General features: G+C 43.1%; 2 protein-coding genes across 2 annotated transcripts; both read right to left on the reverse strand.

The window, feature by feature from the left end:
* Positions 1–1,051: 1,051 nt before the first annotated feature.
* Positions 1,052–2,580, reverse strand: pou4f1 (POU class 4 homeobox 1; the record flags this gene model as incomplete). The annotated part of the gene is made up of 2 exons (XM_080495436.1): positions 1,052–2,035; positions 2,458–2,580. The coding sequence occupies 2 exons, from the start codon at positions 2,578–2,580 to the stop codon at positions 1,052–1,054; spliced, it is 1,107 nt and encodes a 368-aa protein (XP_080351562.1).
* Positions 2,581–3,961: 1,381 nt separating this feature from the next.
* Positions 3,962–9,240, reverse strand: obi1 (ORC ubiquitin ligase 1). The gene is made up of 6 exons (XM_080495403.1): positions 9,162–9,240; positions 8,846–8,981; positions 7,100–7,191; positions 6,745–6,969; positions 6,524–6,612; positions 3,962–5,687 (listed from the first exon to the last, which is right to left on the reverse strand). Exons 1-6 carry the CDS (start codon positions 9,231–9,233, stop codon positions 4,334–4,336), a joined length of 1,968 nt encoding a protein of 655 aa, XP_080351529.1. The 5' UTR covers positions 9,234–9,240; the 3' UTR covers positions 3,962–4,333.
* Positions 9,241–13,858: the final 4,618 nt, after the last annotated feature.

Below are 13,858 nucleotides of genomic sequence, written 5' to 3' on the forward strand. Positions count from 1 at the left end.
ACAATTAACACGACAAACAACGTGGTGATCTTAATGTGAAAACAGGCATTTAACAATGACTTACACCATCCACAAAATAAGGTCTCTCAGTAGTCAGTACCGCACGCTGTGATTCTTTCTCCAATGCATAGGGTGTTTGCACTGCAAACTGAAACACATGGAGGAGAGATTTTCCTTTCTTTTTTTCCCCCCGTTGTTATATTTCCTGCATTAAGCAGAAAAGGGACTCCGTGCTTTGATCTGTTTGATAAATTTCCTGGCGATGCCAATGATATACCCCCTATAATTTATTTCAAACTGGAGCTCACCCCTGAAGTGATAAAGTGATGTCTGTATATACAAAACCATTTCGACATTACCGATCTATAAACCTAAAGGGTCTTTTGTGCAAATTCAAAATAAATATATCTGTAAATGTGACAGCCTATTGAGGCTGAAAATACTTCCCGTGAATTAGGATTTCATGCAGGCCTAATCTCTTTTTTTCTTCATCATTATTATTTCGTTAGCCATCAAAGTTTGCAACTGAATTTGAATTCATAGCAGCCTCGAAATAAAGAATGAATAAACAAGATGAATAAATGAACAGATTCACGAGTTATCCTATAAAAAGAAGGACCAAATAAATAAATAAATAGATAAATGATATCAAAGCAAAAACACAGGTCAACAATCAATGAGGTAATTCGTAAATGGCTATACTTCAAATAATAGGCCTATTAGGAGAAAATAACTCGCTAGAGTATCAAGCAAATTACCTCTGTCCACATGTTGTAAAAGGCAATGTCGACGTCGCTAAAAGTTTCCCCTCGTAACAACTGAGCGAAATCTGTGTAATCTGTTATTTGCATACTTCACATTCACCGATAACGTGAAAATAAACAAGATATATGAAGCCTCATAAAATGGGTGTCTAAAGCCCGTTGTGCACCAACGTGTAAAATCGCTGGAGACAAAAGACTGAAAATGGTGTCTTAGTGTCCCCTTGGTCCCCAAATTCAGTCACACAACTTTGTTGTTGTTGTTTTTGTTTGTTTGTTCGCTCTTGCCATCAGTGAGCAGCGGAAAATTTCAACCTCTTCTGCTTCTGTCTTTGGTTACAAAACCACACTCGCACCACATTTTTTTTCAGGTCCAACTTTTCAGCGATAGCTGCTATTTTCTCGGACGACGGTCGAGGCTGCACGGCGAAGTAAGCCTCCAAAGACCTCTTTTCCGGGGCCGCTATGGACGTCCTCTTGCGTTTCTTTTCTCCCCCGTTGAAAATGTCAGGTTTGCTCATTTTCTCCCTCTGGGCCCCCTCGGCCTCCTCCAGCCAGGCCTGGAGGATAGGCTTGAGCGCAATCATGTTGTTGTGGGAGAGCGTTAAGGACTCGAATCGACAAATTGTACTTTGGCTCAGTGATCCCACGCCGGGGATTTTGAGATTAGCCAGAGCGCCGCCCACGTCCGCCTGGGTGACCCCCAGCTTGATCCTCCGCTGCTTGAAGCGCTCCGCGAAAGCTTCCAGCTCCCTGGGGTCTGTATCCGAGTCATTGATGGACGGGAGTCCGCTGTTTGTGAGCCCTGGGCCGCCCTGGCCACCTCCGTGATGGCCCGGTAGGAGCCCGTGGTGGGTGAGAGGCGAGTTCATGCTCATAGCCTGGTGGGACAGGTGACCCAAGCCGTGCATGTGAGAGTGCGGGTGGGCAGAGGCGCTGGAGATGAGCCCTCCGCCGCCACCTCCGCCGCCGCCGCCTCCTCCGCCCGTCCCGTCGTGCGCACTGGACATCAGCGCGAGGGACGGCGAGGTGAGGTGGTCCATGATGTCCGGAGGCTCCATGTTCTGGTGGTGGTGGTGGTGATGGTGGTGGTGGTGGTGCGCCAGCGGGACGGTGGACGTCGACGAGCATGGCACCGTGCTCATCGTGTGGTAGGTGGCGTCGGGCTTGAACGGGTGCGTCTTGCCCTGGGACACGGCGATGTCCACGGCCGCCAAAGCCTCAGCCCGGGCCAGCAGGGTCTCATCCAAACTCGCGAATATGTTACTCTGAAGCTACAAGGGTGAAAACAAAAGGGCATGGAATGAGAAATAAGAAATTCGCAGCAGAAGACGGCAGAACACAAAAGAAAAACATTAATAAATGTATCTGTCAGTCGGGACTTTTTTTTGGCGACACACAACAGAGTCGGAGTATTCCTTCAGAAGCGGCAAGTCATAAAAATTATACAAAAAAAAAAAAAAACTCCCAGTAAAGCCAGGCTTTGCGTGAGCATGCTTTCAAAAAGATCACAGATCCTTCCAGTGATTGCTGTGGAATACATGAAAAAAACATTAAGCGCGCGTCTTGGCTGAATGTGCCTTGGAGCGCTCCTTGTTATTACGCACAGACTGCGTTCAGCGCTACAAGCAGTCGTGTGTAAAAAAAAAAAAAAAAAAAAAAAAAGCACAAAGTGAAAGTTTAGAGCATAATTTACCTGTGGAGTTTGTAGACAGGCTCTCCTTATAGCTTCCGAGCTGGAATGCAGGGTAGTGTACTTGTGTTCGGGTAAAGAGGGATGCATGGCGAAGTGCGGCTGTTTGCTGTTCATGGACATCATCTTGGCGAGCGTCTCCAATTAAAGTGCACGGGAAAGAAGGGGGGAAAACGGCTTACAAGAGCTGGAAAAGAGTCATAGACACACAGTGATCCTTTGCCTATCCAGTAATGATGCAGTGTAGTTCGCTGTGTAGTGCGCCGAGTGCAGCCTTGAGCCCGGAGATCACAGAGATGCCTGCAGTCTCTCAGACGCACTTATCTGTCTACTGTTTCCCCACTGCTGGGGATGAGAGAGCCTCTTACACCTGAGCGCCTCAGATCTCGTCAAGCCCGTGCTCGGCTGCTCTCGCGAGACATAAACTGCCAGAACAGTGAACAGGCTGACAGATATAAAAAAAAAAAAAAAAGCTGCTCACAGGGCAAGGCAATAACATCTGGAGACTAGACGCCTGGCGTTTTTAAGGGCTTACTCCTCTACATCCAGCCACAGAACTGCGCCGGTCCCGGTGCCTTTAGGCCTTATTCTTTACTTAAGGACCGGAAACCATCGACTTGACGTTGTTTATTTGAGCAACTATCTATTTTAGGCTGGGCTTTATCGAACTGAATTTAGGAAAGATGCCTAAACATTTTTATTTCAACATGAAATGGGAATTAAAGTAGGAATCTTTAAAAAGCATGGATTTAGAATAAGTATTTTGTTTTGTATACAAATGTGATCAGTATCTCTTTGGAGCCCATCTCGTCCCTCACATTCACCCTTTGGAAATAATGAGAGTGCCGCCTTCTCATTAAAGCCCATCATGGCCAGATGAGCGCTAAACAAATTGATTTAATACACCAGCGTCACCTTGTACGTTTTTTCTTTTTTTTATTTAAACCTAAATTAATTAATCCAAATGAATTAACACTTCATTTATTCAAACCGCAACGGTTGCCCAATTAAAATTTCATGCGACGATTAGAGGTATGTGAAATATACACGATATCGTTAAATTTGCATAATAAATAAGGCGTTTTGCGCACCAACGGAATTGCAGTGCGTGAGGTCTCTAATGTGTGTCGTTACTGGCTCCATGCCTTTTATCGACACGAACAGGCCGGGGCTGTTTGCACCTTTAATGGCAGCAAATTAGTATTTGTAAGTATTCAAATGGAGCCAATTCCAAACCATCAGGGAAAGTAGCAAAGTAAAAACAAAAAAATATGTGGAAAAATACTATCAGCACTCTAATATTAATTCTAAATACAAACAATATGGAAGACCAACATAGTAGTTTGTAGATGTAATACTTCAAAATTCCAAGAAGTGGGGGAAAACAATTACAGACAGTATGGAAAGAAATCAGTTTGCATCAATTTTATTTCTTTAACACGTTACATTTTTTTTTTTTAACAGCCATTTCCAACAGTGCATGTCAAAGATTATATCCTCTTGTGTTTTCTACATGGCTTAACACAACTAGACCACAAGCATATTAGAAAAATATCTGAGCACCACACCGGTATGCAGTGCGGTATGACAAGAAAAATGATCTCAGGTGTTTATATGATTGCAATGAAAGCTGGCATTACTAGCTATCTAACCATCACTGAGACCTAAGGGAAGAAGGAAAAAAAAAAAAAGCACAAAAACTGACAATCCTGCCCTATTAATTATGCCTCAATTCATATCACAACAGACAATAAGTTAGCGCCAAGCATTATATTCAACGTCATTGTAAGTAATGGTGAATTGTTTCTAGCCACACAGTCACGAATCCTGATATAAACTTCGCACAGTGCACGTTGCAGTGAAGAGACACAGATTCTGCTCACATGAGCTTTGAAAGTTTGGTGGGACTGTTGGTGCTGAAGGGACTCGACTTTCTCTTCACTGGCTGGCTGCTGTTTAGTGCTTGTGCTCTTGTGTTCGCAGACTCGCCCCCAGCGCAGCCACAAGGATTTACATGATCGTGGTCTCGGCCTGCTGAATGAAGAGAGCCAGAGGGACCGGCCTTCACCTCGTCCATCGCATCAAACAGCAGATCAAAGGACAGCTCGTCGGTTGAAGAGTTCCCCGTGTGTTGTGTACTGTCTGGGACCTGGGTGCGGTGCCTCCTCCCGGGCTCCAGTGCGGACGGACCTTCTTCTGCACATTTTGGAGCCGCTTCGTCATTTGAGGCGTCATCCACGTCGTCCACGTCGTCACGCGCTTGATGTTTTTTCGGTTTGCATCCACTCGCGAGGTTTCCAGCCATGTTTGGCGACGCGTCGGCAGGAGAGGTTCGAGAGTCCGGGGTGAGGGTTTTGTCCACGCCTGCTGGAGGGGAGGATGGTGGGGAGAGCTGTGACCCGGCGCTTACACAACCCTCGCCTTCCAGCATCATGGAGTCCAACTCGGAGATTTTGTCGAGGTAAGCTGCGTTCATGGAGGCTTCACTGGACATCTGGTTATCGGAATCGTCGTCGTCAAAATCGGAGGACGTGGATCTCTGAAGTAAGCTTCGTTGACTTGGACCCGAGTATGGCTGGTCGAAGTTGGGCTTCTGCAAACAACCCCAGAAGCTCGACTTTGATAGTTCCACAAAATCTGACGGGAAGCCTCTGGGGAATCTGTGGAAGTACTTGTATGGGTTTTCTCTGTGCTTTTCAGGAGTCACGTTAAAATCCAGCCTCCGCTGGTGAGACTGAGGCTTAAATGCCACTTTCTTTTCACGGAGTCCGGGGCTTCTCAGGGTCAGGGTGCGGAAAGCGGCGGATGGGGTCGCGGGCAAAAAGTCAGAGGGGCTTTCCGAGTCTTCATTGTTCTGGTCTTCAGTAACGTTCCTCCCTTCAGCCACGTTGAACGCCTTACGATCCGCGGCTGGCCTCGACGTCACGTTGGGATTTCTTGAAAACGCTGAACATTCGGCCTCCGGATTGCTGCAGATCAACTCCCTCTCGTTGTCACTCAAACTACGCATCATCATGTTGATTTTCTGTTGCTGTGAGAGCGAGTCCGTCCCGGCGTGGCTCTTCCTCGACGCGTCCTGCATTTCAAGACATCTCTTCTCCGACTTTCTCAGCCGAGACTCCAGATCGTCGATGTACTGGTCGCTGCGATCCAGTGCCCTCTTCAAGTGGTCTATGTCACGCTCATAGTGCTGAATTTTAGCTTCCATTGCTGCCACTGTGAACCGACCAAACCTGGAGACAGAAATTAAAAAAAAAAAAAACACTTCACTGAGTGACATTTTATTATTTGCAAAAGACTCACTATTTAAGTGCAGACATATTAAAGGTACACAGGAGGATTTTCAGGAATTTTAGGAAAGAACCGCCCTCTCCACCGTTTGAAAAAAATGTGCATGCGCAACGCTGTACCTGCTCCCGAGACGGAACGCCTACTAAAACGCGTGCGAGAGACATGCACGAGCCCAGTTCTCCTCGTGCACGCTCTGTTTACAAGTCACAAGTCGGCATCGCTCACATAAGCTCACTTTACAAGAAGATTTGCACCAGAGGGGGTGAAACTGTGTAAAAATGTCCGAGAATAATGCGTCGGGTCGGCCACCAGCATGATGAGGACCGTGTGGAGTGAGCTGCGCGCAGGGACGGGCACGTACGACGGGCTTACGTCATATATCACCAGAATGATTGACAATTGGGAGGACCAGTTATTTTGATGATCCACCCGGAAGAAGAAAATCCTCTACTATACCTTTAAATAGGCCCTGAACTCAAATATCATCGTCAGCATTCCAATGAACTGATAAATCAATTACCCTGTTAGTTACCATCGATGGACACTTAAAAACATAAAAATTCAAAACCAGGCTCTCTTTGTCTTTTCACATACAAAAATCATACATGAAGCAGGTAAGATCCCAGCAAATCCTTAGTTGCTTAGAATGTTGTAGATTCCTGGAAACTAACAGGAACTTATTAACAGAAGTTACATTTCTTCAATGAGTAAAATTGCCAAGGCCTCCTGACAAATGGTTTACATTTTAGATGTCATGAAACAAAAAGCCAACACTTACTTGTGAGGAGACCGGTTATCCACCTCTACTTTAAGTCGCATATTTTCTTGTACAAGGTCATTATTTTGAGATCGCAATGCTTTGTTTGTCTGAAAACAATAGAGAGTAGCACATTAAATTTTTCAATGACTCTTCAAAAGAAAAAGAAAAAAAAATTAATCTGCATCCAGCAAGAAAAACACATTTCATCGGTGTAAAGTCTTGGACAAGGTGCAGTTTACCTCTTTCAGCTTTTCCATGTCCTGCTTCAGCTTGGCACAGGTATCTTCTGCAGCCTGCACATTGCTTTCCAAATCTTTCAGGATAAAGGGGAGAACGGCTTTGTCGTCTGTCCTCTGAGCTGCGTTGTCACTGCATGAACCCAAAGCAGTCTTCATTTGTGCCTCCAGACTCTGATTTTTTGTCTTCAGCTCTTCATTTTCTGACATCAATTTTTCAATCTCCTCCTGTTGGGGAAGAAATGATGCAAACCTGAAAAGATGCTTGGAAATGAACACAACTCGCAACACGATGCTGCGTGCCATGAACAGGCTGTAGGTTTATTGACTATACTTTTGAGCATTAATGATTTAATACCTCATACTCCCTTAACAGTAGTTCTCCTCTGGTTTTTCTAAGGCATTTCCTTATAGAGGGATTATCACTGTGGTCACTCTCATTTGATCCGCCTGGAAGAAATACAACATGAGGTTACTTCAGACAAATACATGAAGCAATACTGTTAAAAAACTAAAGTCACTTCATGTTCATATGGTTATGTAATGTCAGAGTCCATGTTCACGCCTGTGGAGGCTTTACCCAGTCTTGACTGACTTTATGCTCACTTTGGCATTAAAACATGTGAATAAAACCACTGGGACGCCTGGTGTGATGTATATTTTGCATACGTAAACAATGTTAAACGCTGTGCTAAATGTGCTAGCAGACGATGCATGTTGGATTACTGTAGTGGTACCAGTAGCAACTGATGGTCTATAAAATGTATAAATAAGGGAAATGTTTTGGGTTTTTTTTTTTTAATCAACTTTTGTGAAGTTTGTCATGTTGCATTCATACTTTGAGACTTTAGTCAAACCAAACTGCCTTTGCAAGCATGCCAACACCGGGTCTTTCAGGGGAACTTTTTTTGCACAACATGCCACAAATTAACGGCACAAATGTTTTTAAAGCTCAATGTTTTATCTTAATAGATTAAGCATTAAATGTGTGAATGGGGGTTTCATCACAAGGCTATCTACATCATGTAGGAAAGTAACAACGCTGCCCTTAAAAATATATTGCACAGTCTTGATTAGGATATTGGTCAATTGGCTTGTTTTTACCCTGGAGTCTTGAATTTGAGCAACAAACTGCAAATGAGATGAAATGAGAAATGAGATGCTGCAAAATCGTTTATTTACACAGAGTACCGTACAGAATTTGGATGCATGCAGAAACATTTGTCACTGGTGTCTGTGGTCATTTAAAGTAGCAATGCTGTATGATCAATAAAATAAACTATAGGAACCACAGCACAAAAGTATTTAGTGGGTGCCTGAGAAAAATGAACTGAATGTAATTGTCAAAGGTAAGTTTTAGTATTGCTACGAGAAACCTTGTTGATTCTTTGACATTTCTGCTCGACTACCTTCTCTTGTCCGGCTGCCACTTTTCTTTTCTTTGGAGGCTATCCCATATTCAAATGAGTGACACAGTTGTATTTGACATAAGCGAGTGCAGTAACTTTATCTGTAAGGTATTCATCTATTTGCCGAGGGTGTACACGGCCACCGGAGACAATCCCAGCAAAATATGTGCGAGGGCAAGTTACAGATTGCCAGTCCATCACAGGACAAACACAGAAGACCACAGATACTCACATCCACATCTATGGGTAAATTAGGGTCACTAATTAACCTCACATGCATGTTTTGGAACTGTGTGAGAAAACAGGCATACACATGGAGAACAAGCAAACTCCACACATAAAGGATCTTCTTGGTGTGAGGCCTGAGTGCCAACCACTGCTCCACTGTGCAGCCCACCGCAAAATCAAGCCAACAATAGACTTGTAGCCATCACGGGGGTCTCTTCGACGCATCAATTCTTTGTCAAACCACCGTTAAATGCACGAGCTGGGACTAAATAGCTAACCAAGGAAGACCAGTGATAGTTTGACCATCTTGATCTGACTCAATACGTCCCTCTACACAGAGAAGCTAATGCTCCAGCTGCCTTATTCAAACACGCTTTACTTTACAAAATGAAGGACCGTAGGATGCTGCAGGCAGCCGAAGTCTCGCTCCCTTTCTCTCTCTTCTTGGTTTCTGTGCAGCTACTCACCGATGATCTCCCGGTAGGGGCTCTCTGCTGTGATGGGGACTCTGCAGGTGGGACACTGGCCGGCTTTCTTCAACCACATCTCCATGCAGGACGAGCAGAACACGTGGTGGTTGGTGCAAATGACCGGCTGCCTGACCTTGCAGGCGGACAAAAACATGGGCAGATAAAGGCGGTTATCCAATGCTCAAAAGTGATCCCGACACGAAGTTAGCTCGGATAGTACCCGCTGCAACATCGTCGTCGCGAGCAGAGCGTTATCAGCAAACACCCGATCGGTTTTAACGGATAAACAGACGACAGAGATTCAGAACCTTACCTTTCCGAGACATATCTGACAGGAGATCGGCAAAGTCAGGGAGAGGATGGACGACTGAAAGTTCTGAGCCATGTTTTGCTGTCACGAGCACACTTCCTGAGAGGAGGAGGAACAAATCTCCCACCACAAAACAGACCCGCGGTGGCGCGCGCGGAGTCTTGACGGCTACGGGCAGCCAGAGAGGACAAAAAGGTTCGCACCGCCGAGGCCCCTGCTGCAAAGTACTCGAGGAGCGCGAAGCTGATTATCCACACCTGCGTTTGACAAATCCAGCGAGTTGAAAGTGTTTTCGGTCGACTCGCAGCCAATGCAGAAACGCTTCTCTTCGGATACAACAAAAATATATGAATTCAAAGCAGTGCCGCTCAGACCAAACTTTAAATACGTGAGATACAGAAGAACCAATCTCATTTGTCGGCCAAAACATGCCTGCAAGAAGCTCCAATATGGCCAGTCAAACCAATGAACAAATTGCAAAAATATCAAAGAAAATATTATTTCTTTATTTTTTTAGGCAACCAAGGTAAATGTATTTGTATAGCACCATTCAGACACACGGCGTTTTCACTGTGCTTTACAAGCAAATAAAACAGAAATTCGATGAGGTGAGTCTCTTCCTGTCAGTAACAGTAAATGCTTTATTAAGATGAAAATAATCAAATAAAAACAATAGTGTTTTAAGGCCTGGTTTAAAAGAAGTGAGTGTGTCCTCAGGTGCTTGTTCCACAGCTGAGGAGCACAGGAACTAAAACCTGCTTCTCCTTGTTTGCTTTTGACTCTGGGAACACTTAGTAAACTTCTTTCTGAGGACCCCAGGAGTCTCGATGCTTCATATTCTACAAGTAAGCCTGAGATGTTTTTACTCCCAAATAAATCTCAAATAAAAACTAATTCCTTTAGAGGAGTGGACACAACACAACACCGAGACCCTGTGATTGTGAGCAAACTAGTCTTAGCCTCAAAGCCATGCTGTCAGGGTAGGTCTGTAAAAACATTCATACAAGAGGTTTTAATTGACATTTTACTGGATTTCTCAATTGAAGGCATCATTAATATAGGCTTTGTGTTGAGATTGTAGTCATTCATTGTAAAAAACAAAAAAAAACAAATGTAAATATAGTTAGTTTCACCACATATAATCTGCGCCACAGTAAAGAAAAACGTTTCGAAAGGTAACTATGGCGCAATTTTACAAGCCCAGCCCACTTAAAATTAAACAGGGCTGTAATTTGATCCTGAACTAAAATATTTTTTGACACCCCTGCTATAAATAAAACAATTGCAAAACAAAACATTATGCAGCCATAAAGAAAAAACTCAGATTCACAAGATGCAAGTAACTCAACAAGATTTTTACATATTATATGTTCAATTGATGTCATGCAGCCATAATATTTGCCTTTCATTAGACTGAATGACTAACATTATATTGATAATTGTTAATGATGAAAGATCACTTGAACTGGGTAAATATTAATCGACAATCTTTGAAAACGTTTCTCATAAAGCCCCTTTCAGTGTGCTTGAGGACATTGTAGTGAGATGTGGTGCACTAAAGACTATTCATCACTGCATTTTCTTTCTATAAATATGACAAACATAAAACAAACTGCGGCATTTCCTCGCATTCGTGTCAACTCTTGAATTTTGACACTCGAAACTACTTCCCTTAAAAATCTATAAAGCTGCCAGTTATCCAGGTTGTTGCCAGAATTAGAGTCTGATTTGCATGTCACATATTATACTGGAAAATAAATGTCAGAAATGAACCTGGAGAGAAGCTTCTGCTTAAAGAGTCTCCAAAGCTTTAATATGGTAACGAAATAGATAAATAAAATAAAAAAAATAAAAATATATATATATTTTCAGGTATGCTATTTGGGGTATATTATAAACAAATAAGGCTGTGCTTTGAATAAACTCTTGTATTATTCAAAAATGTAACTTCTCCCAAAGTTTAAGTCTTGAAACTTGTTTGCAAAAGGTCAGCGTTTATCCAAACTACCAGAAAAATAAATCTATGAGATACTTTGCTTTGATTTCACATCTTCGGATTAAAACCTTATTTGCCTCCAGACCAAAATAAATAAATAATATCCTACCTCGATCTCATCAACATGGTATGTTTGAGTTGATACCCTCCCCATTAAAAAAATAAATAAATGTTGTGTGATATTTTGCAAGCCTTTGTCCTGGATAAATGATCTAATTCATAAATAACAACAAAGACCGATCTAATATTAGCATAGTTTCTACTACAAATATTTCAAATCACATCTCCACCACAGTTTATCCCGCTGAGCCATTACTCATATCTAAACCAGCATGTCCTGTGCGTCATCATGTCTCAGACCAGGACATCTTCTGAGGAGCTAAAGTCATTAGAATTGACTGGCTGACAACATAACCTCGTACACTGATTCCAGGTTTAAAACATCACCGGTACATGTTTGACAGTTTTCAATGGCACGTAAAATTAATCACAAGCCACCAAGTGATGGCCTGAGATTAATTTGAGTTCCTGCTAATGTTTTCATACCAGCTGTGGTTTTATGATATATTTCAAGTAAATGAACATGATTTATATGTCTTAGTTTAAGTTCACAAAAGAAAGAGGCTCTCAGAGGTAGATTTAAAACTCATGTTGCTTTTATTATCAGTGCATAATGGCAATTTATTAATGTATACAGATTTTGAAATAGCGAGTAAAAACAAACAAGGAAATAGTGAAATATTTTTAGAAACTGTTTCTGATTGGGCTAAAGAAACCTCTGTCTGTTTATACTCAAGCTCACATTCCTCCCGGCGTCGCGAATGACTTCAAAGAGCAACTGATACACAAGATACTTTCCAGGGTGCCACAGAAAACCTGCAAATTGTGACTGATGTGTATAATGAATTTATTCCAAGAGAATTTGCCCCAAAATAACCAATATCAGACTGAAATGAAAGAAAAACACACTGTCCCCGTCGAAAACCCATTGCTTTGCAACAGGCTACTCATTAATTGGTGACAGTCAATTAATCACAGCCTGTACAGACGGCTGCATCTATTGATCTTGTCCCAGCACTTATTTTTCATTCCTAAATGACACCGATTGCCAGCTTTGACCAGCATGTGTAATGGACAGTGAAGAACCAATGACCCGAGTGTCAGTCTTGTCGCTGGTTGAAATCTGCAGCCCCTCCCCCGTCTCTGGAAAATAGCATCTTTACCATTTAGCTTGGAAAGGTTTAGACTGCCCTAAGAGCACAGCGGTGAAACAGTGTGCTCTCGTGCTCAGATGACCTTTTCTGTTTAAGGCTTAATCTCTGACAAATGCTTGCTTTAATTAGGTTGATACCCCCTGCTTAGTCTGCCTGCCTCCCACCCGCCCAGTTCTCTCTTGCTCCTGCTCCCCAGCTTCTCAGTCTTCATAATCAAACTTTTATAAAATGTCCATATATTTCTCATTAGTGTAATTTAGAAGGGGAAAAAAAGGCTGAAGGGCTTCGCAGCCATAGGAAGTAGTGGGACTTGGCTGGAAAATGACATGGTAAGCATAATTTTGAAACATATCAAAGAGACGACAGAATGTTAAATCACTTTTGTTGTGCAAGGTGCAATATCAATACATAGTATAGCTACATAAGGTGACATTTAAAAAAAGAATAATAATAAAACTGAATAACATTAGGACAAAACCCAAAGTAAAGGAGAATATTCAGGAGAGGGTGAAAGATTACACTGGTCACATTAGGAGGTTTAAGATAACATGCATACCTCATTTATTGATTAGTTACTATCAAAGACAATGAAATGCGTGTGTGTGCACAATCACACAAGCAGACAGCTGAGAACGTGTTCTTCAAACATGTAATTCACCAAAAAAAAATGAAAATACAGCAAACCACACAGCTTGTTGATGCTGATTCGTCTTAAATTGACTGTCAAGATGTAAACTGTGCAAATGTCGCTGATCATTTTCCAACACCACTGAAATTAAATCCTCTCAATCGTTAGGTTCACCCAGGAACTGCAGCAGATCATGCATCCCTCCCTCTGCAGTAGCAAACAGAAGTAAAAGAGATGCATGGCCACAAATCCCTGTTTTATTGGAAAAGGGGCCTAATTATTAGGATGTAAGTCAGGCTGTGACTAGAGGGCCGTCTCCTTGATGCGGTTCTGGTTTATATTTATCCCCTCCTACTGCAGCTACAGCAGCGGTGCCACCGTCACTACCGGCAGTGTGTGGCGCTTTTATTACATCGCCCACAGGCAGGTTCAGCCCTGTCACACACACACACACACACACACACACACACACACACACACACACACACACACACACACACACACACACACACACACACACACACACACACACACACACACACACACACACACACACACACACACACACACACACACACACACACATCCTGCAGGACCGGCAGCCAGTTGAGTCCCCTCCACAGCAGAGTTACCCCACATCCCCATGCAGCCCCACATGGGCCCTTGGGACAGTGGAGGGAGGGAGCGGGTATTATGGTAATACTATAGCCTGCTGCTCTCTTCCTCTCTCCTGCAGCACAGCTGGGAAGGACCATCATTACAAGTATTGTAGCAATCTGTTTAAGAGGGACACATTGGAGAGGTTGGGTGACAGAAAGAGGATGAGTGCTGCATACATAGATCACATAAAATATGATTAAAA

This window comes from Blennius ocellaris, assembly GCF_963422515.1.
Source record: "Blennius ocellaris genome assembly, chromosome: 1".
Classification (NCBI taxonomy): domain Eukaryota; kingdom Metazoa; phylum Chordata; class Actinopteri; order Blenniiformes; family Blenniidae; genus Blennius; species Blennius ocellaris.

Bases quoted from the DNA above. Each gene is read 5' to 3' on its own strand.
- obi1 (XM_080495403.1), bottom strand. From the start codon at position 9,233: ATGGCTCAGAACTTTCAGTCGTCCATCCTCTCCCTGACTTTGCCGATC. The intron at 7,192-8,845 runs GTGAGTAGCTGC...TATTTCTTCCAG, and splicing joins CCCCTACCGGGAGATCATCG to GCGGATCAAATGAGAGTGAC. The intron at 6,970-7,099 runs GTATTAAATCAT...CTTCCCCAACAG, and splicing joins TACTGTTAAGGGAGTATGAG to GAGGAGATTGAAAAATTGAT.